General features: G+C 39.4%; 1 protein-coding gene and 1 long non-coding RNA gene across 5 annotated transcripts; one reads left to right on the forward strand and one right to left on the reverse strand.

The window, feature by feature from the left end:
* The first annotated feature begins 316 nt into the window (after positions 1-316).
* EIF2S3 (eukaryotic translation initiation factor 2, subunit 3 gamma, 52kDa) lies at positions 317-15,770 on the forward strand. Its single transcript, XM_010571297.1, has 12 exons — positions 317-422; positions 2,749-2,812; positions 3,309-3,436; positions 3,561-3,682; positions 5,671-5,765; positions 7,020-7,178; positions 8,148-8,282; positions 9,196-9,290; positions 10,221-10,365; positions 10,776-10,945; positions 11,940-12,112; positions 15,017-15,770. The coding sequence occupies exons 1-12, from the start codon at positions 354-356 to the stop codon at positions 15,078-15,080; spliced, it is 1,419 nt and encodes a 472-aa protein (XP_010569599.1). The 5' UTR covers positions 317-353; the 3' UTR covers positions 15,081-15,770.
* LOC104834160 lies at positions 5,776-23,673 on the reverse strand. Of its 4 annotated transcripts, XR_774594.1 has the most exons (4): positions 23,580-23,673; positions 18,984-19,275; positions 7,348-7,505; positions 5,776-6,433 (listed from the first exon to the last, which is right to left on the reverse strand). It is a non-coding gene; the product is annotated as an uncharacterized LOC104834160 (long non-coding RNA). The 4 variants fall into 4 exon arrangements; XR_774593.1 differs by lacking the exon at positions 5,776-6,433 and having other exon boundaries at positions 7,186-7,505; XR_774596.1 differs by lacking the exons at positions 5,776-6,433; positions 7,348-7,505 and adding an exon at positions 15,981-17,436.
* Positions 23,674-25,887: the final 2,214 nt, after the last annotated feature.

A 25,887-nucleotide genomic window follows, 5' to 3' on the forward strand; every position in this document is an offset into this window, starting at 1 on the left:
GCGCGCGGCCGGCCCCCCCCCCCCCGCCCCCGCCGCCCGGCGCATGCGCACGGCCCTCCCTCCCCTGGCTGGCGGCGCCGACGCTACGCGGAGCGGCAGGCCCGGTTGCATCATCCGGCCGTGAGGGCGACGGCCGGGGGTCCTTCTCGGGGCTGCCCCGCGGCGCGCCTGAGCCGCTCCCGCTCCGCGGCGGGGCTGACGGCGGTCCCGCAACCGTTCGCCGCGGCGGGTCCCCGCAGACGGGCGTCCGCACCGCGGTCGGTGGGTGCTGGGTACCGCGGTGGCGGCGGTGGACGGGTTGAGCCGGGGGTCAGGCGGGCGCCCGGGCGTCCTCGCTTCCTCTTCGGGCCAAGATGGCGGGGGATGAGGCGGGAGTGACTCTGGGGCAGCCGCACCTCAGCCGGCAGGACCTCGCTACCTTGGTGAGACTCGCCCGAGGGGGCGACCAGGGGGACGGGGGCGAGTGGCCGCGGGCGGGGGCGCCGAGGAAGGGCGGTTGAGGGCAGCGGGGCGGCGGGGCGGGCCGTTGTGGGCGTGGGGGGAGAGGCGGCCGGAGGCTGAGGGGGATCCGGGCCTCCCTCCGGGCCCCGCCGCGGCGCTTGGGGCCGGTGAGGTGTGAGGGGGGGGCGAATTGCAGCACGTCGGGGCTGAGGGAAGGAGGGAGGGAGGCGCGGGGCCTGAGCGGCGGCGCCGGGAGCTGGTCAGGCCGGTCGCAGCGGGTTTGGGTTGCCTGGATGAGGCGCTTGGCTTTGCCGGTGGGGCGAGTCCCGGGCTCGGCGGGCTGGCGAGGGAAGCCGTTGTGTGACGGTGGCGGAGACGTGCAGTTTCCTCCTTGTAAGGGCTGGCCTGCTTAGTGAAGTTAAAGGCTCTTCTTTCTCCGAAGCAGAACCGTAAACTGGCATTCCCTTTCCCCAGCAGGCTAGACGAAGTGGTTGCCAGCCCTGTCTTGGTTGCTCTACTAAGAAAGTTTTCTTAACTCCCAAGAAAACCAGTTGCAGTGGTCTCTTGCTGTGGCAGTCTCGACGATTAAATGTCTCGCCTGGGCTGTCCCACTTACCACACATATATGCAGACAAAACCAGACTCATGCATGCGGACAAAACCAGTCAAAAATCCTATTGCTGCCTCCCTGGTGTTCAGCAAACTAGCAGAGCTTATTTGTCTTTACAGCAATAAGATCTGATACTCTTGGGGTTTGAGCATGAGAATTCTTTTTGTGTTATAGCTAAGCATGTTGATACTCATCAGTGAAGCACGTTAGTAATTTCAAAAAGTTTCTTTACTTCCTTTTGTTGTTGACCATGGCATTTGTCAGTCAGAAAGAGCAGAGATAGACCTAGTTGGGAGGTCAGTGAGAATTATTACCTTTAAGGCCAATTTTGTACCATTTCAGTTGGCCCTCGAATGCTTACAATTGACTGGAGCTTTTAGCTAACTTAGCCTTATACCAGTCTTGAGGACGAAATTGCATGCATGCATAATTGTGTGCACCAGGAACAATTCTCTTGATGACAGGATTTGCATCACGCTTATGTGCTAGTCACCCTACTAGATGGTGCCATCTGCAGGTCATGTTCCCATCGTTGACTTCGGTGCGCATAGTCATTTTAAGTTAGATATACAAGAACTATAAATGTAATTGCCTGTGTTAGGTGGACAAAACTTGTTGTATATTGAACACGAATGTTTTATTTATGTAATACTTGGGAATAGAATGAGTGAGCTTACGTTTTTGCATAGATGTGTTTTAAGTTTATTTGCTTGTTATGCACAGAACCTGCATGTAACAGTTTAAACCAGATATGGTTTAATGTAACCAGATATGGTTTAGTGTGTGTGCGTTATTTGCATCTTGGCAAAATCTTTATATCCTGTCCTGCACTGAGGACTCTTGGCATTGTGAATCTTTGCTTGAACTGAGCAGCTCATCCATATGAATTCAGTGCAAGATGGAAATGAACTGTAAACAGTTTCAAAAATAGTACAGCGGAACATTACAGTAGATTCCAATATTTGGACAAACAGCTTTAAAAAAACCAAAACATCTCTTTCATAGTTGGCTTTTGAACTATATGAAATATATCTGTAAGTGTTTTGATTTGCTGGGTGCTACCAGTATGTTCATGCAACAGGCTATTTAAGACAGCACAATTTTTGTCTGGTACCTAAAGTAGCAATAACAATATTTGAGGAAAAAGTGGCCATTTAAAAAAAAAAAATTAAATCCATGGCACTAATGAAATCTCTGGACCTCCTGACTCCAAAGTGTTAGTTGTAATTATATATTGACTCTAATGGAACCTTATGCAGATTAAACAACAGTTTACTGACAAACTGTTTTTTCAAACATAAGTGCAGTTCACCATGTAGCCCCTGGAAAATTAATTTAAATTTCCTTGTTATGTGTAATTTAAAGTTTGGGGGTAGGTAAGGGGAATTTTGTGTGTTAGAGCTTCTTTTGAGTTTGTTTTGTTTTGTTTACTTCCATCCTTTAACGCCTTGCAGCCTATACCATTTTACAACCAGTGTTTTGATTTGCAACCTATGCTGATTTACAGTCAGGATTTTGTTCACTTTTTGTCCTATTTCAGATACTTAAAAGACTGGAATGCATATCTAGAATTGTTTTAATGAGCTTGGTTGGATTTTTCTGAATAGAACTACTGGATAATTTTTAAGAAGATACCTATAGTACTCTCTAAACATTTAGATAAAAGATGAATAAATTCTAAAATCTCCCTCATACAGGATGTTACCAAGTTGACGCCTCTTTCACCAGAAGTCATCAGCAGACAAGCAACGATTAATATAGGTAAAAACAAACGTCTGAAAAAGAGGGGTGCGTTAATGTGACTCTGGTGCTCAAGTAGCATATGGTACCTATGTGAGATCATTTTTAAGAAATTCTTACTGAAACTGTAATATAGATACAGTGTTTTCATAATAAATTTTATCAAGGTGCAGGAAGAGACTTGTCAAACCCTTTTAACTTGAAAAGCACCAATTTTACTTCACTGTAAACACTGTTGAATGAAGTGGGGTATAGTTGCTAAAGCAAAGTTTATTTTACCTTAAAATTAAGCATTGAAATGAGTTTCATGAAAATGCAAAAATCTGTCCACTGGGAGCTCAATTTAGGATCTTGTTTGCTTAAACAAAAATTATTACGAAACCCATACGTGCTTCTGATGGGAGCTCTGGACTTACTGGCTATGGAGAGTTTGGGGTAATTATGTGTTGATCATAATGGAACATTGCACAAAATTAAACAATGGTTTATTGACAAAACATTTGCTTTTAATACATAGGTACAATTGGTCATGTAGCCCATGGAAAGTCGACAGTAGTCAAAGCTATATCTGGAGTTCATACTGTCAGATTTAAAAATGAACTGGAAAGAAATATTACAATCAAGCTGGGTTATGCTAATGCAAAGGTGAGTCCTTACTATAAATCTAGCAAATATGTTGCTAATATATTTCAGAATGGATGTACACTTATAGGTAACTAACCCTTGATGAATTAAACTTTTTTTCTCAATTTTTAAAAATTACATACAGATTTACAAGCTGGATGACCCAAGCTGTTCCCGGCCAGAGTGTTACCGATCCTGTGGAAGTAGCACGCCAGATGAGTTCCCTACGGATATTCCTGGCACCAAAGGGAACTTTAAACTAGTCAGGTAACTGCTGTAAAATGAATGGTATAAATTGTGTTTCCTTCCTTTTACATAACTGAAAATAGTCAGGATTGAGCTGTAAGCTGAATGAATTGTTATGGCAGACCACATGTTCCTAGATGCTGGGCACCCCTGATCTAAGGTATCATCCAGACTGCCTTGTTTTTATTAGTCGTGATGCACAGTCCATGGTAGAGCACAGCTGTGTCTTCTGTCCTTGGGTATTTGCAGGACTCTGAAGTGAAATTTTTCTGGTATTAGTACAAGTACATTTTAAAGCCACTAAAATGAGAACTAATGTGGACCTCTCAAATGCATCTTTAAAATTCCTCTCTGGAGGGTGCCCTTTGTTAAACTTTTTCTTCCTAGAAAAACTCGTTCTTCCTAGAGGCAGAAAACTTTTCAAAGTTCCTAAAATGAATCTATGAAAGCCTGATGCTTAATGTGACATCAGGCCTCTAGCTGGAGGCCAGGTGTTCTTTATTAACTTGTTGTGGTTTAACCCCAGCTGGCAATTAAGCACCACACAGCTGGTTGATCACTCTCCCCCCTTGCCCCGCAGTGGGATGGGGGAGACAATTGCGGAAGGGAGGAGTAAAACTCCTGGGTTGAGATAAAGCAGTTTAATAAAACAGAAAAGGAAGGGAAAATAATAATAATAAAATATACAAGTGATACACAATACAATTGCTCACCACCCACTGACCGATGCCCAGCCAGTCCCTGAGCCACGGTGCCCCCTGGCCAACTCCCCCCACTTTATATACTGGGCATGACATCATACAGTATGGACTACCCCTTTGGCTTATTTAGGTCAGCTGTCCTTGCTGTGTCCCCTCCGAGCTTCTTGTGCACTCCCAGCCTCTGCTGGCAGGGTAGGATGGGAAGCTGAAAAGTCCTTGCCTTAGTATAAACACTGCTTAGCAACAGCTAAAACATCAGTGTGTTATAACATTCTCATCCTAAATCCAAAACACAGCACTATACCAGCTGCTAAGAAGAAAATTGACTTTATTCCAGCCGAAACCAGGACTTCATTTCTAATAAAGTATAGCATGGTCACTATGCAAGCATAGTAACCACAACAGTTGTTACATGGGTCTTTACAACGATCGCTCAAATGAGAGTAGTCACGAAGGCTGTTGTACGACAAGATTCCTAGTTCATGGTTATGTATAAAACACATGTAGTGCTGTAATCACGTATTTCCTTCCTTTCCTCAGACTCTCAGTAGAGCACTTGTTCTAACAAAAACTTCTGTTGAAGTGTGACAGTCGTGCAGCCATTGTTAAATTATTGGTTAAAAACTTTGGATTCTTTGTCTTACTGTTTATTTGCTTATAGTAGATTTTTAACATTGTTAGCGAAGCAGCAAATTAGTCCCTTGCTTTTTGGTGGCATGCTACCAGAAAACAAGGATTCTTCACTGAATGGGTTCAGGCAAGAATGTTGTGAATTGACTATTATGGTCTGCACAATAAAATCATAAGGTTGGAACTATGAGCTGTAACACTGTAGAGAAATTTTTGAAGTGCGATTATAACCGTGTGATTAAAGATGCATAATTTTCTAAAATTGGAGAATGGGAGACGTCTTTTAAAAGAGATAAGAGAAATCCTGTGTGGTGTCTGTGTTGTTTGGTTTTGTGGGTGGTTTTTTTTTTTTTATTCTGGTGCATTTAAATCTGGTCTAATTTACAAGTAAATTTGGGAAATATTAAAGCAGTACCTAATACGGATATACAGTATCAAATCTTAAAACTCGGAACAACTATTCAGTAACCATTCAGTAGTCTTTGTGTTCTTTTAGAACTTTTTTGAAAATACTTTTAAGGTATTACTTCTCAGCATCTGTCTTGAAATGTTTTGTTTATCTATTTGTTTTAAGGATGCTTTTAACTTTTTTGTCTGCCTAGCCACGCACATAAATCAGTCAGAGAAATTGTTGATAATTTAGCTTTTGGACTTCTTTTTAACCTTCTTCTACAACAGGCATGTCTCTTTTGTGGATTGTCCTGGCCATGATATTTTGATGGCTACTATGTTGAACGGTGCAGCAGTAATGGATGCAGCTTTACTGTTGATAGGTAATGATTGCTACATAAAAGCAGAGCTCTATTTTTTAATATAATGAAGCAACTTTGTATGGGTTTTAAAATCTAGTGGGGCGGGGTGAGCAATTAAAACAAGTGAATGCTTTTGAGATGTGTTTAAGAAAATAAAGTGATGGTACAAAGAAAATGTACCCTAACAAGCTGGGGGTTTTTAAACATCACTGTACATATTCATTAGTCTGATAGCTGGCCCAATTGATAGAAGATTAGTTAGGGAAGAGGAAACCTTGTAGTGGTATAGTACTGTAAAATTTATACTGTTTTATGGAAATAGATTAGCTACAAGTCCATTTTGAGTTTCTCTGAAGCTTCAGTTTGCTTTAAGTAAGTATGTAGCCTTTGCCATACAGGAGAGTCCACAAACATCAGTACAAACAGTAAACCCAGATGAATACAGGCAAAATCAAGTACAGGTGATTTATCTTGATTCAGACAATTTTTGTTCCGATTTGCAACCAACAGGAAGAGAGTAAAACTGATTTTTATATGTCTATAGAACAATTCAATGTTGTGCAGTGATAAATAGTAATTATCTTACCTAGAATAGGGCATGTCAACAAACAAGAAAAACAGCTTCAGATATTGTAGTTCAAATAGTCTGAGAGAGATGATGAGCTGTCGTTCCTTCTGCCTGTTTAGATCTAGAAAGTGTGATAGACCAAACCTCAAGTGAGATTAACCACCATAATGGCACATCAGGCCAAAGTTGGCTTCTTGGATGGCTGAAATCCAAACCGTGCTGATAACTGCCCTATTCATGTACTTGATATATATATATAGTGCGTTACAGAGTTTGGGGATCTTGGCATTTTTATGTCTCTAGTGATAAGAAAATGCCATAGAATTTTAAGATACTTCTGGAAAGGTGAAATGTCCATTATGCTACAGTCAGTATTGAGATGTCTGGAGACCTAAAGGATGGAATAAGTCAAGTAGACACAAGTTAGCTGTCAGTATCTTTGAAAATTTTGGATGTGTGTTTCGCCTGGGAGCAAGTAGAATAGGGGAACCACTCTGGCAACCTCTCATCTATCATATATTGTGTGGATGCTACTGTTCTGGGGAAGAGTAGGTGCTTATTAACTTGGATGCTTCACAGGTAGCTTACTGAGAGGTGACTGTCTTTTTCTTTTTTAATTAAAGATACAATGGAAAGTAGATGTCCTAACTGTAGGAGTTTTGTCTGGTTTTATAGTTTCTGTATTGCAGTCACTTTTCTTCTTTCAGCCGGTAATGAGTCATGCCCTCAACCCCAGACCTCAGAACATCTAGCTGCTATAGAAATCATGAAACTGAAACACATTTTGATTCTACAGAATAAGATTGATTTGGTGAAGGAGAGCCAGGCTAAAGAACAGTATGAACAGATTCTTGCATTTGTACAAGGTAAGTTTTCAACAGCAGAAATCCAGTTAGTCGTGGAAATACTTCAGTGTTGCAACATGGACATTATGGTTTTCTATTTTTTTATAGAAAAGCTTCTCTTACCTAGACGATGCTGGTGTACATAGTCTGTTAATCTAAAAAAACAGACCATTGGCGTTTTGCTTCTTACCCATTTCAGACTGCTTATGTGCAATAGTGTTAAGGCTGTTGGTTGGAGCTCTTGATGTAAAACTAATAGCAATAGCTCTTCTCTAGTAGCTTTCACTGAATTTGTAGTTTCTTCTTGGTATTGTTTCTTCTCAGATTGTTTCTTTGGTAGAGATTTTACTTAGTACAGGAGAGAATGAAGCAGTGCTTGTTAGGGGCACCTTGTAGGTATAAAAGTGTTCGTTTCTCTTACCGAATCACAAAAGATTGGTCTTTTATCTCCCTCTGTAAGTCCATTTCAGGCAGTGTTATCCTACTCTGTCCATGAAGTTCTGTTCAACTTCAATCTAGTGCTTTGAGTTTCATCTTTCCCAGGAGGTTCCACTGTCTTCCCTGCTTATCTGTTTCAGCTGGGGTATGTGAAAAGCTGCAGAGCTAGATTGTCACCATCAAAAGTAGCCAATGGGTCTTTTTTTTTTTTTAATTAGTTCAGAACTGTTGTCTTGCATATGCTGTTCCTAACAGCCATTTCAGAGTGGCTTGATGTGTAAATTTGGAGTTTGAGAACCAGAGTTATCACAAGAAACATGGATATAATTAAAAATAATAATATTTAATAAGCCTTGATAACTAAATGCATCCTTCCATAAAATTAGGATTTTTGTTGAAGCAAAGGGTAAATACTCTGATAGTTACTGCTTTGGGAAATACACATAAAATGTGCCTTGAAATTCATTAGTATTGTTAACAGTGACAGAACACTTGGTCATATTGCTGTAAATACTATATTAAAGCTTGATGTTGAACTTGATTTTGTTTTAGGTACAGTTGCAGAAGGAGCTCCAATAATTCCAATCTCGGCACAGCTGAAATACAACATTGAGGTAGTTTGCGAGTATATAGTGAAGAAAATCCCAGTCCCTTTGCGAGACTTCACATCTGAACCAAGGCTTATTGGTATGTAAATGCTTAGGTCTGGGCTTTTGTGGCTAACCATTTACTACGGGTATCTACAGTTAGAATAGCATGTTGCTGAATGCTTTAAAAAGAGGTAGGTTTAAAAGGAGTGTGCTCTTATTTTAAAACTTGCATATTTTCTGAGAGCTGTATTGTTTGTTCATAGTTAATTGCTATAGTTAAATCTATTTGAGGTACTTGCTGTTTTTTCTGTATATTCTATGCGTATGACAGCACTAAAATGCAATAAAGACAAGAAATTTATTTCCTTTAGTTGCTGTGAATTTAAATTTGATTTAACAAAGTACTGACAAACTGTTGAATTTGAAAATTAAATTATTTCCATGAAACTGTTATAGGTAGCCTGGTTAGATTTTCTGTGTTAGTCTCCTGGATATAATTGTCAAAGTCTCAGTTCTTGTCCAGCATATTACAAAATTCAGTTCCACTGTGATGAATCCATTTATTTGCCCTTTTTTCCACATAAAACATGGGAGACCTACAAAACATGTTCAGAATGCATAAAAATTGACCACATTAAAACAAAGTTCCAGTCTTCACAATTGACATTGTGAATATTGAAAGGGTTTTGTAATATAGTTGATCATTGCGTTCTTTTTCAAATACTGAACTTGATAACTTAATTTCTGCATTCAGAAACAGTTTTAAAAAACACTCAGGTATATGAGCAGCTTAAATGGTTTTGAGAACAAAATCAGCTATATAGTTATAAATTCAGAATAAAATATTCATCATGTTTTAGTGTTCTTCCTGAATTATGTTTTTATAATATTTATGAATATGTGTATATCTTCATAAGTATAGGGAAGGAGTCAAAGTTGCTGAAGAAAGACACTAATTCTTTAAAAACCTGATCTTAAATATAAACCTGATTATGGTCTATTCTTTTCAGTAATTAGATCTTTTGATGTCAACAAGCCTGGCTGTGAAGTTGATGACCTTAAGGGAGGTGTAGCTGGTGGCAGTATTCTAAAGGGTGTTTTAAAGGTAACCTTTCCCCTTTCTTGTCTGGAGGTTTGTAATGACAATATTGAGTAGAGTTTTTCCATGCTTAGCACAAAATGAATCTATATAATCAATTTCTTTTTAAACTAGAATACAGTCAGGTGGCACTTACCCTTTCTGTCTGTGTCTTGTTTTTACTTCCTGTTTTAAAATACCAGAACAAGAAACACTGATTTTTATTTTTCAAATATATTTTTGTTACTGTAGTCTTAACTTTTGCTAACTATGATACTGATTTCATTGCTTACAAAAACTGAGGGAGCTATTTTTTTCTGTCCTACCACTTTTACTTGCTGAATTATTGGGGGGAAGAGGGGAGCAAAAGAACTTTAAAAGTACATCGGAAATGGGTGTGGGTTCCCAAAGGTGCCACTTCCTCATTTAAGTATTCTGTATATTTTTATTTTTTATTTTGCTTGTGGGATACCGTCAATAGATGGAAACTTTAAAAGTTGCTCTACTAGACTGGAAAGCAAACTACATCTCTGAACATTTATACAACTTGTATTTTCTTTGTCTTGTGGTTTATTGATGCTGATCAGTTACACCGATCAAATTAGCTCAATTTTCCTCAGTGCTGTAACATTTCTAAATGAAATGTCATTTTTAAAAACTAAACTAAAATTTAAATGTTGGGACTATTGCTGATAAAGATCCTTTGCTAAAGCAGTTTTAAGAATTGTATTGAAAAGAAAATCAATTCTTATATTAGCTATAAGATACAGAGCTTTCAGTATTGTTCAGTTAGCAGTAAACAGTGCAACAGAAGTTCTAGAAGTTCTACAGTAGCCAAGAACTAAGGACTTTTATAAATAGTAGATCTTGGGATAAGTAGGTCTTATCTGTGACTAGGAGTTAGCTTTATGTTCCTGTGAAACAACCAGTTAATCACTTTTTCACTTCTGTAATTAGGTGGGCCAGGAAATTGAGGTCCGGCCTGGTATTGTGTCCAAGGACAGTGAAGGAAAACTCATGTGCAAGCCAATCTTTTCCAAAATTGTGTCACTCTTTGCCGAACACAATGATCTACAATATGCTGCTCCAGGAGGTCTTATAGGTAAGAATATTCTCTTATGAAAAGATTTCTTTATGCTTATTGAAAACACTTGTTATCATTCAGCAGTGCATTTCAGTGTAGTAAACAAAAAGGCTATGAGTGATTTCAAATAATTCATATATGTAGAGAGACAACATGGGTGTGAAAATTAGATATTTAATAGATAAATAATTTTCCTGAATGTCACTGGCCAATACAGATCAACTTGCATTGTTAATTGTACCAGCTTTAACAGTAGAATATTTCTTCACCTGTTTAGACATAGCTCATAGTCAAGTGCTGCCCAGGTAATAGGAAGTCGCCAATACGTTCTCAGTTTGCTGTTTTTAAATCTCCTTCAAATATTTTAATATGTAAATGTGACAGCTACCTTTCAGTTACTCTTTGTGACTTTCCTTGTTGTGTTGTAGGTGTTGGAACTAAGATTGATCCAACTTTGTGTCGGGCTGACCGAATGGTAGGCCAAGTTCTTGGTGCAGTTGGAGCACTGCCAGAAATATTTACAGAGCTAGAAATTTCCTATTTCTTGCTGAGACGACTATTAGGTGTGCGCACTGAAGGAGACAAGAAAGCTGCGAAGGTCTGTACCCCTTTTTTTGTTTTCCTGATTTCTCTTCTTGTGCTAAGTTTTATTAGTATATACATTTTTTTTGATCTTCCATAGTAATTTTGTCTCCCTGTTCATATATGCTTGTCACTAAACTTACCTGCTTATTTAATATTACAGAATAATGCTTTTCAGAGGAGTAGGAATTCGTATCACAGTAGTTTAAAGTAGCATAAAGTATTTGTGTCCTGAAGCTAGATATTATTCCAAACACATTGGTAGTTGTTTTCCTTTGTTGTCAGCCTATTCCTTTGTACAATAATTAGTTTTATACACATACTGATCTACTTCCTACTTCCATATGTTTTGTAGATTATCTCTCTGAAGAACTTTTTAAAGCTAAGTATTTTTGAAAGACTGTAGTTGAAAAGAAACTGAACTTGATGCATGGCACAGTCGTGTGTTCCATAGTCCATTTTACACAAATCAAACTAGAAGATCATAGTTTTCCCCATTAGCATTAAAATCTATAAACTGCTTCATGCAACAGTATGTTAAGTGCTTCAGTGCTCTCTTTATCCTGTGAAATGAACTATTTTTTGAAAAATCTTTTTAATGTATGTAGGCATAAGGGAAATGAGAATATCCAGATTATCTTAGAGTGGTATAACATTCCAGTTTGTAGCAATATCTGAGACTGTTTACACTTTTAATACAGTATGTGCAATCATCAGTATGTTTTATAGAAAATGTAGAGAAATCCCAAGAAAGTATATCATACCAAGAACCTACAGTACTACATGCACAACATATTTATGTGTTTGTCCTTTCACATACAAACTTTATCCACTGACACTACTGTGCATGGTTTGTGTGTGGGGATATTTATAGTTTTTGCATTTCTCAGCTATATCTTTTTTTGTGGCATGTGGTAACAGAAGATATTGATATTGTCTGTGTTTTGGTTTGGTTTTTTTTTTTTAAATACTAAAGCTTATGTTTCCGAGTTTTGTATGTCTGTCTTCAGGTGCAAAAATTATCGAAGAATGAAGTTTTGATGGTAAACATAGGATCCTTATCTACTGGAGGGAGAGTCAGTGCAGTAAAGGCTGATTTGGGGAAGATTGTGCTAACTAACCCAGTATGCACAGAAGTGGGAGAAAAAATTGCCCTGAGTCGAAGAGTTGAGAAACACTGGCGGTAAGTTGGTGCTAAATTGGTAGAGTACCTGGTTGTTATATTGTTAACAAAAAAATACATGGATCTGATTTTGTCCTAGAATAGGTAAGTGTATGTCTGTTTTAAAAATTCTTCTGGATTCTCTAACACATTGACACCATTATTGTGGAATGCTTCATTTCATTACTAGCCTATTTTTTCAGAGATGTGCTATAATTGGGTAGATACCTATTAGTTAACAGACCCAGAAACATCTGAGTTCACGTTTTGTTGCCAAAACTGCCATGCTGTAAATTGAGCTAACATCAGGCAATCTTGGCAGAGCAGTTTGGAAATTCTGGTAATGTTAAGTCAAAGCTTGTCTTTATACACACCTAAGTCAATGGTGTTCTACCTGTGGAGCTGTATATGATTCCTGCTGCAACCTTGAAGTAATAGCAGGGGAATGGAGGAGGGACATTCTAAGGTTCAAGTAGTTTATGTACTATGAATAGAGAGGAAAGAAAAAGGTATCAACTGGATTGACCCATTCAAATTACAAATATAAAATGTCTGACTGCACAGAAGTGTCTGGAGGCTGAAAATGATGAGCAGAATTGGTTGATGATTCATTTTAATCTTAGTGCCATACTTCTTTTTAGATGATTATGCATACTGTACATGTTACATGTTCCAAAAGACTACATGAGCATCATAAGAACTTAAGGGTATTTAGATGCGTTGACCCTGCACAGGTCTTGTAAAAATGGCTGTGTTCCCTTATACTACAAGAAGTCTCTACTGTATGAAAAAGAAATAAGCTTTAAATATCCATGGATGCATGTTTCTTTTTCAGATCAACAAGAAAGCATAGATGGGAATTTAGTGCCTGCTGTCTCAGAGCTAGCTGACAAATTATGGAAGAGATTACTCCCTGAAAAAAACCCACAACAAATAACAAGGAAAAAGATAACATGTCTTGAACAGTAGGAGGGGAAAAAAAAAAAGGCAGGACCCAAATTAAGTCAGGGAAAGCAGAAGGAAGAGGAGAAACTATTTATATTGGAAATGATGCTTTTTTTTTTTTTTTCAGCTATAGACTGCTAGCCAATGTAAATTTTAATGTGAGTTTTGTTGCTTCTGTAGATTACTTCCCACTTGAAAAACATGACCGAATTTTGCTGGAAAGCCTGCTTGACTCTGGATTATGGGGTGGGCGAGTAGTGGCAGCCTGCTATAAAGATCCTGTTATTAAAAAGTTGCCTTCTATGCTGTATTAAAAGGATAGAGAGACAACATAAGGAAACAAAGTTGAGAAAAGGGAAAGGAGGTGAACTGGGAGGAGCAGCATAATAAAATCCAGTTGGAGTTAAGATAATGTACGGTTGGTACTGTGAAAAGGAACTTGTAGCCTGAGGCAGTGGGGTACTGAAAAGATGGAAGAAGGTGAGAACGCAAGAGATGAAAAGGAGGTATAGAAAGTAAATACATAGACGCATAGAGATTAAACAGCAAATGGCCAAGGAAACAGGATACACTAGTGATTCCAGGGAATGGTGAATTCAGAAGTGGACTAGTTGTAAGCTATGGATGTGGTCCTAAAAAGTGGGAAGTGCTGGGCTTATATGCTTCAGTTCCTCTTCTGGTGTCCAGAGACAGGCTCTACTGCTTAGAAAATTAAATTGAGATGCACATGTGGTTTCTGTGTATCTCATTGCCAGAAATTGGGAATGTTTTAAAGGCTGTATTAATGACATGGACTGCCTGCTGACTGTGGAAATGGACATAATCTTAATTTCTTTACAGAAGCTTATTTTTATGAGGCAACAGTGGCCTGTAAAAGAGGCCTTAATTTTACTGAATATAAATAGTAGAACTTACCTGAGAGTTGAGTTGTCTGGGAAGTGGATTCATTACCCAGTGTGCAACAAGCCAATAATCACACACTTGGGAGAGACATTATTTCATTTTTGCGCAAAGATGGGTGCTAGGTGGTAATTCCACAACGCTAGCACACCCTGCAGTTAAGCAAGCAAGCAATTTATACAGTTTTAGATTCAACTGCTTAGTTTCCAAAGTCCTTCCCCAAAATCTTTATTGGTAGTCGCTTATCTGCTACCATTTCTACTGGGCTAAGGTTTTCTCTGCTTTGAGTTAGAAGTGCAGTGTTCTTTTATTCTACAGTGCATGCTCAAGGAGCATGTGGGGGGTAAGTTGTTTAGGTCTTTAATTGAGTCGGTGGTCACCATCTCCCCTGCTGCCTTTACTTTTCTCCTAGTTCATGTTTCTTTGGTAATCAGCCGGTGCCTTCTGGAGCAGGATGTTTCCTTTTGATCAGTCTTTAGTTCCTTTTTCAAGGGTATAGTTGGCAAAGCCTGCATCATTCATACAAAGTAAGGGGGCCTACAGAGTGAAACTATTGAGTAATGGTCCTCCTTAAAGGACAATGCATTGTGCTTAACCCTAAATTGAGCAGTATCACCACAGTTAGGCCATAACTCAAACATTACCTTTATAGGTTACATGTTCAGTGAGAGTAACAGCTGTCTTTATAATCTTACTATCATCTTGTCTGAATTTTCACATTTTCATTTCTATTTGAAAGTAATGCAGCACTTCAGGCATAGGTGAAAGAGATCAAGCTGTGAATAGATTTACAGTCCACCAGTACAACGTAAGTTACAACATTTTCAGATTTTTAGTTTACTGTTCAAAGGTACATCCTTAGCTGATTACAAACGTACAAATGCTCTTTGTCCCTCATCCTTTTTTATTCTGTGTTTCTGCTAACCAGTCTTAGATCTTGTAGGATGTTTTGGGTAGGAGACAAGTGGAGAAAATTCAAATTGTGAGAGCTGAAGGCGTAAGAATGACAAGAGGCTGTTGATTTATCCAGGATATTTCTGTCTACTATTAAAAGTAACATAAACTTTTTTCTTTTTGCAGTTTAATTGGTTGGGGTCAAATCAGAAGAGGAGTGACAATCAAGCCAACTGTTGATGATGACTGAAGAACAAAAGAGTGTGCTTCATTTTTAAGGATGAAGTGCCTATTTCCATTTTGGAGGGGGTATATTTTCACAGTGGAATTGGAAGCTGTGCAAGCAGTATCTTTGAGTTGTATGGCTGTCCTTGTACATGTTATTGAATTTTACCCTCTTACTAAAATACTAGTCACTATCGCCATTAAAAGTGTAAAAGAATTGGTGTAGAAGTGGGTTTAATTATCCACATTTTAGTAGAAATTAATTGTACATGTCTCATGGCATGTCTAATTTATGTCATTTTGTGTTTCAGACATACCTGTTTAAATCAGTCAAGCCAGCCCCAGTGTAACACACAAACCATAAATCTGGTATTGAAATAAAATATTGCTTATTTTCATTAATCCATACAATTTTTCTGAGTAACAAAAGACTGCAGTGATTGTTCAACCAGTACAAGAATTAAAAGCAAAAAACCAAGCTCTTCTTGAAGACTAGTACCCTTTCTGACAACATCTTGTTTTGTTTAGATAGCTGTTGACAACAAAAACTTTCTTCCTTAGTTTGTATGGTTCCAACTTTAGGATTCTAGCTGTATTACACTTTGTAATTAGGATGGCAATGTTGACTGACTTAAATTTGTCACTTCCAGTATAACAACAAGTTTTGGTTAATCCCCCAAAGAAAAACTACAAGTAAACTGCATCTGAACTGGCAGTACTGTTTCTGACCTTATTTTAGAATGGATTTATGAAAAGAATGTGATTTAATTTGAAACATAGCTGTTTGTCATCATGGAACTCTGTGGGTGACCTGGGAGCTCTTTATACAGTAGGAGTAAACTGTTTATTTCAAAGTTATATTGAGCAAATATTAGCTATGATCTTGAACTATAAAGTATCTGGAAAAGGCTATAGAAGGTAATGATGGGGGGGCTGTGGGATTTGGAATGAGATGAGGAAAAAGGTGTAAAACCATCTTTGCTTAGCTAGCCTGAATCACAGTCCTTAGGAGAAAACATAATGTAATAAACTTACTGTAGGGTGCTAATACTTTAATCCATTTAGGTTTTACTTCTTCATTTGTACTAATGTACATAGTTCTAGGTATTTTAGATACTAGACTAGCAAGTCATGTTACTTTCCATACTTTTTATACAAAGTACTGTGTTTATTTTCAAGGCCTGGTTTCTGTTGTATTTCATATCTTCAAGGGCATTCTAAAGGTAAATACCGTTTCACTCATCAAAATGGACCTTGGTGGAACAGCTTGAGTTTTGTTCCTGATTCTGCATTGTATTTTGTGTTCCCTTATTCCATCTACATTCCTGTACTCAGTTTCTCCATTTGTAAAGTACTTCTACCTCGCGTGGTGTTGAGAGTAAATACGTTAATTTTTGTATACTGCTTCTCCTTAAAAGAAAGGGAGTCAGCTGTAGTTCTTCCTGATTCTCCTAGCACTTCACCAGTATAGTCTTCAATGTGTGTTTCAAAGACTGCATCTTCCGTGCTTTGGAAGCTCATTTTTGTAATTTTAGGAACTTGGATAAACTTACGTCTTGCCTAGTTTGGGATCATGAGGGTGAGCACAGAAGAGAAAGTAAGCTACTGCAGAGTGCTAGGATGACACCACCACCAGGGTGAAATCTAGTCCAAAGAGTTCTTTCGAAATGCACTGAATGTATGGCTTTAATGATAAAGAAATGCTGAAATGCTTCTGAGAAATTGGTTAAGCACCTATTGTCTTTTTTTAGGCATCCAGATATTTTGGAGATTGGGGCTTAATCTCTTGATCTGCAATTTAAAAAATAAGTGCCATAATCATTCCAAAATACGTCGTGTACTCTTTCACTTGGTTAGGTAATAAATGCGAAGTACTAGTACTGTCTTAGTGCTAGGATTAGTAGCCATAGGTCGTTACTTAATTTAGGTCTAAAGCATGATTTGATACTGCTATAGTTGATACCAGATTTATTAGGTAGGTGTATGTTATCAGTAACATTAAGAAATGCTTTATGAAAGTGTCTTGTTCCCTCTGAAATGTTAAGTCATGTTTTCTTTCTCTGATAGCGCACACAGGAACTGGTGGGAACTAGAGAGAGAATAGAGGCAATGAAGTGCCAGGGTAGCAAATTTTGCTTCTGGCCCATTCTTGCATCAGCCTACTTTCATGGTAGCTCTTCCAGGCTGGGCTAGGGTTTTTTAGCAGCTGCAGCCCTCTCCCAAGGCAGTTTCTTGTATTTTTCAAGTGTTTGCCACTTCCTTCTGATGGTGGGCTTAGGTTTGTTATTGTGCACGTGTGCTGCGTCGTGCAGAAAAGAGTTGCTTAAGAGTGGGACGGTTGTTATGGAATAGTGTGTCTGGCCCAACGTCTATTCCTGATCCTTTCCAAGAGAAGAAGGGAGGTTAGGAGCACGTGTAGGTAGTCTGAGGTGTCAGCTATGATTTACGTATGACATCAACAGTGTGCTGTATATCCTATCACACCAGGGTAGGGGCTGGGGGACAGATAACATGCCAAGTTCTTTTTTTACTGCCAAGATGTTACATTTCCTCTAACTGGAAAGCTTTGACTCTGCTGGCATGAGTGAAGAATAATGGGAACATTTTGAGACTTCGATGAACACGTGAAGCACATGACTCTGCAGCATCGGAGAGCCAAGTATGAACAGTGTAAGTGTAAATAAATTATGTGCTGGTGTGTCTGTGTCCACCCACTCTGCATTCACTGAATTGTGATGCTGAGATTCAGATGAATGACGAGAGAAAAAAATACCATGTAAAACTAAGGAAGTTGAAAATTACTTCAGTTTTCTTGGCCAGGATGAAAATAGTAACAGATGACTTGTGAGTGCTCTGATTTGTTTCAGAGTGATTTTATTTTTTTTTATTTTTTTTTTTACCCTTGGTCAGATTTAGCTCCCTGAACGTAGGTGTGCAGTTGCATTTCAAAGGGCTTGGCTAGCCAGGGCACACGTGTGGAATGGGCAGCTGTCAACACTTGCCGCATTCTGGAGTGGTAGCTGGATAGAGCAGGGCATCTCGCATGGCACCAGTACTGACACCGAGGTAACTGACTCTCTCCCAGTCATCTGTCTGATTTTGGTAATTGGTTTTAGGAGGGCACTAGTGTAGTGGTACCTCTTCACTGTGGGGAGGAGAATGTATTACATCAACAAATACTTTGCAAAAGACTTCTGGTATCGAAGAAACCTACCAGACCAGTGTAAGTTAACTACTACCGGGTTTGGGTTTGGTTTGTTTTGATTGACCTGTGATTGGTTTTGTATTAAAACTAGCTAGAGATGCTGGCTGGCTGTCATTCCAGCTAGTTTTTGCTGGTTCACTCAAATTAAACAAGCTACTTAAGAAACAGAGTTCTCCATTATGTTTATCTGTATCACAAATACTGTATTGCCCTGTTAAAATTCAGATTGGTTACCTAGTTTAAGGAATTAGATTTTAAGGAAGCAAAGGTGGACAAAACTGCAAGTAGTTCTTCACTTCAGCTTTTTGTAAATGCCAGTGGGGTGGCTGCTGCTTCACTTGATTTTATGCATGGAAATGAGGTTATTTTTAAGAAAAGTGGATGCTAGTTTCCTGTTGTTTCTGATGGAACTGAAGTCAAGTTTAAAACTGAACAGAAACGAGAGGAGGAAGGAGTGGTTGCTCTCCAAGGTGTGTGTGCAACCCCTGACCTAGAGCAGCTCTCCAGCACTACACTGTATATCTGAGCCTTTGTGGCTAGAGATTATCTTCAGTGGAAAAACTGCTTTTGAACAGTCCTCTGGGGTTCTGTTTTGGTTTTGGTTTGGTTTGGTTTTTTTTAGTGTTTTTGCTTCCCATCCAGGTAAGTGTGAAAACCTTGATGGAGCAAAACATTTTTTAAGAGAGCAGAAATGCCCTATTCCCACTATCAAGGGTCACATACCTCATTTACAGCGAGGACTCGCACCTCTTCCACATCAGCGTAGAATGCTGAAGTCCTCGTCACTCGGGGTACTACGGGTGGATTTGAATCCGCTCTATGTACGCTCTTCACAGCACAAGACTTGCAACAACTGTCAGGATACTACAGGGATTTGGAGGGCCAGTGTTCAGAACTGTGATTGTAGTTAACTCCAGGTGGAAACTCGACTTACTCCAAAGTGGAGTAACACCCACAGGAGAGCTTGTTCAGTTTATTCCTCTTTTCTCCCTACCTGTTCTCCCACCAGTTCTCTCTGTGAAAATGAAAGGTAAAAGTGATCCCTTTACTGCCCATCCCTATTTGTACAGAAGATTTCATTGTCTATAGACTAGCATTGAGTTACTAACAGTGACAAAAGACATAGAAGTGTCTCCCCAGTGCCCTGTTCCAAGCTCTCTTCCATTCAGATCTTGCTGTGTAACAGGCAAGAAAATCACCTGCTACCTTAAATTTGCCATAAAGAAAAATTTAGGAAAAATGCATTTACTGGAATCTTTAAAATGAAGGTCAGTCACCTTCGTAACTTCTGTAGAAGCATGAACCTGCTAAAATAGGGAGATGTCAGATTAATGACAGTGGTGGTCATACAGCTGCTTTAAAGGAGCAGAAGCCTGGGTTGCTGTTGAAGCTTAGACCTATCCTGCTCCTGGGTGCTTGCTGCCCATACATGTTGTTTCAGCTCTAATGCTTGTACAGATGTGCAGTGAATCGGATGAGGGAACAGATTTGAAAAACTTGATTTTTTTATTTATTTTTTTTAGAAATGAAAGGAGAGATGTAGATGAGAGACAGTCTTTTCTGTTGGCAGCTTGGATTTAAAATTAAATTTCTGTCATAAGGTTTCAGGTGACGGGGAATATGGGAAATTCTATTTTGCTTTTGCCAGGTAGAAAATAACCTTCATGTTTTCTCACATACCTAATGTAACTTAAGACTTTATATGTATGACTTTGCACTCTATCTCCATTAAACTAATACTATATCCCAGGCTGTGTGCATTTATCAGTTCTATAGATCTATTAATTCACGCTGATAACGCAGTTCGAGCCAGGATATTATAACTGTAAGATTGCAATTCCAAGCAGTAAAAATGCAAGTGAATGATGGATGAAATAAACCCAAAACATCTCTGGTTTTCCTGCCCCCAAATTCTGGCAGTTTCCCCTGCTTCATTATTTTTAGGAGTTATTCTGAGCTGATTAAAGAAAGGAGGCACAGCTGAGAGTACGGGTGGAGTATCTGCATTTTGGTTGGGTGTATAACAAGGAGGTTATATGAAGAGAGCATTTCCCAGAGTTGCAGTGCTGCTGCTGTTAACACCTTAGGTTGGCTTTCAAAGCCCTGGTTTCACGAAAATGTGTAGAGAAAGAGTAATTATCTTAATTTCATAGCGAAGTTTTCTCTAAGGCATTAGTACATATATACTTATGCTACTTACACTGTTGCATATAAATAACACTACCTCTCTAGAAAAAGATCAGTGAATGGCTGTGCAGAAACTACAGTAAACCTGTGATGCAGGAAAGAAATAAAGCTAAAAGCTTGTACTTCTGCACGATGCTTACTGAGGTTCATTGTACAAAGAAACAGCTATAGAACACTGAGAAAAATAGAAAGTCTCCAAAGCATGGGTAGACTTGGACTCAGCAAAAATGTAGGATGATGTTTTATTTTGTTGCATTGTATATCTTAAAAAGAAGAGGTTTTAGGAAAAGTTGATTTGTATTCTTACCTATAAAGGCAAAAAGACATTGCTTCTTTAACCACCTTGGCTCTAACATGCAGGCCTAGTTCCTAAAAGTAAAAGTTTAAGCTGTACATAATCACCAGAGCCCTGTGGTTATATACTGATGTATAAAGTTTGTTGTTGCAGGCGTTAAATATACGTAATGGTGGAGCACGTAACTATTCAGGTGACAAAACGGTTTCATAGATAATTTTTCAGAGCGCTCTCCCAGTGTCTCACAGGGAACTCGCTTAAACTAGCCAAAATAAAATGTGGTGGGGGGAAAAACGAGGGTGATTAGCGGTTCTGCTAGTTCAACAGTCGTTACGTTAGCTTCTGTCCTGCTCTGTTTTCCTGGTTGAGGCACCGAGTGGTTTTGAACAGTGTAACAGGGAGGAGGTTTGACCTCTCATACAGTATTTTGTATTGGCTCAAGTTGAACTAAAGCATTGTTAAAGGATACAATGCTGACTGAAGACATTGCTGTGCCAGGCTGCATTACTTCAATATTTAAGAAGGCAGCATGATGTAATACATCATGCTTCTTCAAATAAGTAGATATCTTGTGCAATGGTGCACAGTTAAGGCGCTGTGTTGGAAATTATTTCTGAGACTTCAGTATGCATTTGGGAAATGCCATTTCCAGCCAAATCTCAGATTTTGTTCTGGAGGGGTGAAGCATGAATTTTCAATTAACATCTTTGCTGATTTTGTTCTAGTATATACAAAATCCAAAAGCATTTTAAAATTATGTTTTTGTTGCATTAGTTTTGTAGCCCTTTCAAAAGTTCCTTCTAGCTCCCTGCTGGAAAAGGAGTTTCTGCTGTTTTTCCATGAGCCGTTCTGGGTCACTTCTTGCTGCAAGGCTGGGGCTAAACATTGACAAAGCTTCAAACAGCTGCCCTGCCGTTAATAATAACAACAGCAGCATTGCACAAACTGCTGGTTTCCAGACCCTGTCACCTCCTGACCATACGATGGTGCTTGTGCATGCACGATACATTCAGTTGCCTTTTTACTGCAATCCCCAATCTCTGCGTACAATACTTGTCATTCATCAGTTCTTCCATTGCCATAATTCTTTTGGCACAGTTGGCTTAATAGCTGATGTTCATTTACCATGATGCTAAAATGACAAATGCGCTCTGGCTTTGTGTTGCTGCTCTTGTTTCTGTAAAGCTACATCTATACGTGCACATCTAATTTCCAGTACGACTCCAGTCCATCCTACTGGCATAGCAGAAGTGCTTGTTTCATGCCTTTCCAGACTAAACCCGGGTAGAATAAACATTTTTACAGAGGCTTTGGTATGTGGTGAATAACATAACAGCTGTGACAGTCAAAAACTGTATGTAAGTGTTACAAGTACATAAATAAGTTCTCCTCCTTTCTTACCTTGAAAGGATTAAGACCCAAACAAACAAACAAAGTCTCCTAACATGGGTACTGTGCAATGAAGAAGGAATAGGCAAGAGACTTTTGGTGCCAAGGAACAGGCGTCTTGCTGAAGGAATTGCCTCAAATATTCAAATAAATACATATTCTTCAATGTCTTTTATAAAATACAAGGAACCAGAACACCATGTTCAAGCATGGATGAAAACTGCTGAAATAATGTTTATATGATATTTACTTGCATTAAGGAAGGCTTCATTAAGAAATTGCAGGGTATGCATTTATAAAACACCAACTTTGCAGTTCAAGTAGTTGCTTTCTAAAGCCTAGTATACCTTTTTTTAATATTTCATTACATTTGCAAAAAAAAGATTCACAGATTAAGTCTCATGTACCACAATCCTAAGGATTCTAACAAATCAGGGCACCAACTCTTCTTTGTTGCCTCTCTGTGGACATTTGTAAAGAAATCTAATGTACTACACAGGATTCATTATGTTATTTAGAAAGCCTCTTCCCCTGCCAAACATTACACAATTCTGTGTTCAGTTATTTCAGTTTACTTAGTTTATGATGAAGATCCGAAAAGCATTTTCTCCTGCAAATGTGCCTTAAGGTTCTCCAATTCATTTTTCTTCCTGTTTTTGCTTATCATCTATTTGACTACGTAACCTATTATGAATCTCAAAATATTTCATTTGCAACATAGTCCTAATTATTATACATACAGAATTAAGTTGCAGCTTTGCAGGTTTTCAGTAAAGTTTTTTTTACCTCAGTGACTTAGCACTGGGTGTACAGAAGGATGCTTTTTCTTTTGTACTTTTTCCTGGCTACAACCAAAATGCTGTTGATAACATAAAGTTTAGCAACAAGTATTTTTCCTTAAATTGTCTCCCATTTATTCCTTTGGCAGTAATTGTATACAACTTAATCCTTTATAAATCTGACGTGGAGCCACACTTTTCACCCAAAAAAAAAAAAAGCTATGAGAGTATAATTAGTCCTTCCACAGCGATCGCAAGCATTCCCATATTCTCCATATGGTTTTGGTTTCTCGCCTAGTTGTCTGGCAACACGCGTGTTAAACGTGCTGAGCCAGCGAACGCCAGGACAGCCCTGCAAACTGTGTACCTGTATGCCTTAGGCACACAAATTGTCCTGTTAACACCAGTGGGACCATTATGCACTTAAAGGTAAGCTTGTGCTTTAAGTGTTTTGGAAACTGTGATCTGAAATTATTTTCCTGAAGGCCTAATTCTTCCTTTACGTTACTGGCTACTTCACGCTGTTGCAGTTCTACCGATTTGTAGTTCATGCTGGGAACCTACTTTTCCAGTTAAAACTTCACATTTGTCTTTGAAAGGATTTTGAGCTTTATTGAAAGGTCTCTTTTGACACGTCACGTCACAGAAAAGTGGATTCTCAGTACTTACCTGTGCAACCTGGCAGCTGACGGAGTGCTGCAAAGCTGCTTCACGTATAAGCAGATCACAAGCTCCTATCAATTAAAGTAGAGTGCAGATTCCGCACCTCAAGTCAGGTGAGGACAGGGAGAGACGAGGGGCTTCTTCAGAGAACCCTTGACTTTTAGAAGTTTAATTTGTGCTTTGCTTCTTCCTTTTGCTCCATTCAATTGGAGTCCTGTTGGTCCAATCCTATATGATGTGTTTTTATGTAAAGATGAGAAAAGAAGCTGCTCATATCTGTGCCAGAGGAACTCAATTTTCAGTTTTACACAGGATCTTTCACCAAAGGGTTTCAAAGTAGCCTTGTGGCTTACCCAAAGCACCATTAATGTAGCTACAGAAGAGTTTTGCTGGAGAGAGGGCAAATAACACAGCTTTGAATCGAAAAATACAACCCTAAAAATCAGTGTTGTCTTTACTGCTACTCTGGCAGCAAATTTTGTTTCTATTAAAGTCTCACTGAAAAGAGGGTTTGTGTGTAATGGTTTGTTTTGTAATGCCCTGCTGTCTTGTTAAACTATTTATTGGAGAAACTGGGAGGGGCTGGTGCAGTCCTATTTCAAAATGCAATGCTTATGTAGTCACTGAAGTAGATAGCCCTCAGGGCCATCTACAACTTTATTAGCCGAAAAGAGAAATACCTTTTAACTCTTTGAATCCTCTCTAGCCTTTCTTTTTCAAGATCTGTCAGTGCTGACTTCCAGCAATGTATCAGGTTGAATATTTACTAGTCCTTTTACCTTTATTACATGTACTTGCCAACAACTCTGGAGGTGATATCTTTGATTCATGGACAAATAAGGCAAATGCAATGTGAGCTTAGAGAGTTATAAGGTAAATCTTGGATTTTTTTTTTTACCTTTCTTCCCCTAAGCCAATGAGAGTTCAAACTAAGAGGATGTTATTTGAAATGGTAAAATAAATAATTAACCTCCCTACCCAATTAAAAATTCCTTTAAGCTCGCACAGCACTTAATAAGGAAGCGCTAGAAATAAAATTGCCTGTGAAACCCTACCTTTAACAACTCAGTATTTAGAAGTCTACTGAATATTTGTAAACCAAGCTATTTCAAAGACTTTTATGCAGCCAAATAACTTGGCAGTTCTCCAGAGGATGCCAGGGACCCCTGCTCAACACAAGGACCATCCTTCTGTTTAAATGTAAATTTTTTTTCTTTAACTTTTCAATTTAAAAACCCCTTCGTTTTAGTTTTGTTTTGGTTTTGTTTTTTTAGCAAGGGCAAATAATCTGCATTTTGATCTCAGGCAGCTGAAAAAACTGTGTCTGGAATCTTCCCAAAAAAATTCAGTTTGAGGCCAACACCCCTTATGGAAAATTTCAGACTCGTGCAAGCTGGCAAAAGTTTTATGAGCAACTAAAAACCTGTATAATGCAAAATGTCAGCTTCAAAATAAGTGACACTACGCTGCACATTGCTAACATAAAAATCTCAAAAAGGGGAACCAACCAACCTTGTGGTTGGTGCCTACTACAGGTCGCCCGATCGAGGGGAGCCCGCTGACGAATCCTTCTTACCCCAGCGACAGGAGGCATCGCGCTCGCCGGCTCTCGTCCTCCTGGGGGATGACAACCCCCCCGACATCTCCTGCAAAAGCAGCACGGCGAGCTGTAGGCAATCCAGGAGACTCCCGGAGCGCATGGCGGATAACACTTCTTAAGCCAGGTAATAGACAGCCCTACCAGAGGGGATGCGATACTGGACCTGATGGTCACCAACGCGAGTGAGCTAATCGGTGACATCAAGATTGGAGGCAGCAGTGATCACGCACTGGTGGAGTTCGCAGTCCTAAGGGATACGGGTCAGGCGATTCTGCCCCTCTGCTCCGATCGGGTGAGACCCCACCGGCAGTTCCGCGTCCAGCTCTGGGGTCCTCAGCACAGGAGAGACAGGGACCTGTTGGAGCAAATCCAGAGGAGGGACATGAAAATGACCAGAGGGCTGGAGCACCTCTGCTGTGAGGAAAGGCTGAGAGAGTTGGGGTTGTTCAGCCTGGAGAAGAGAAGGCTCTGGGGAGACCTTATTGTGGCCTTTCAATATATAAAGAAGCCTTATAAGAAAGGTGGGACAGACTTTTTAGCAGGGACTGTTATGATAGAACAAGGGGTAATGGTTTTAAACTAAAAGAGGGCAGATTCAGACTGGATACAAGGATGGATTTTTTTATGCTGAGGGTGGTGAAACCCTGGCACAAGTTCCCCAGAGAGGCGGTCGATGCCCCATCCCTGGAAACATTCACGGTCAGGCTGGACGGG

This window comes from Haliaeetus leucocephalus, unplaced genomic scaffold (assembly GCF_000737465.1).
Source record: "Haliaeetus leucocephalus isolate CR32 unplaced genomic scaffold, Haliaeetus_leucocephalus-4.0 Scaffold317, whole genome shotgun sequence".
Classification (NCBI taxonomy): domain Eukaryota; kingdom Metazoa; phylum Chordata; class Aves; order Accipitriformes; family Accipitridae; genus Haliaeetus; species Haliaeetus leucocephalus.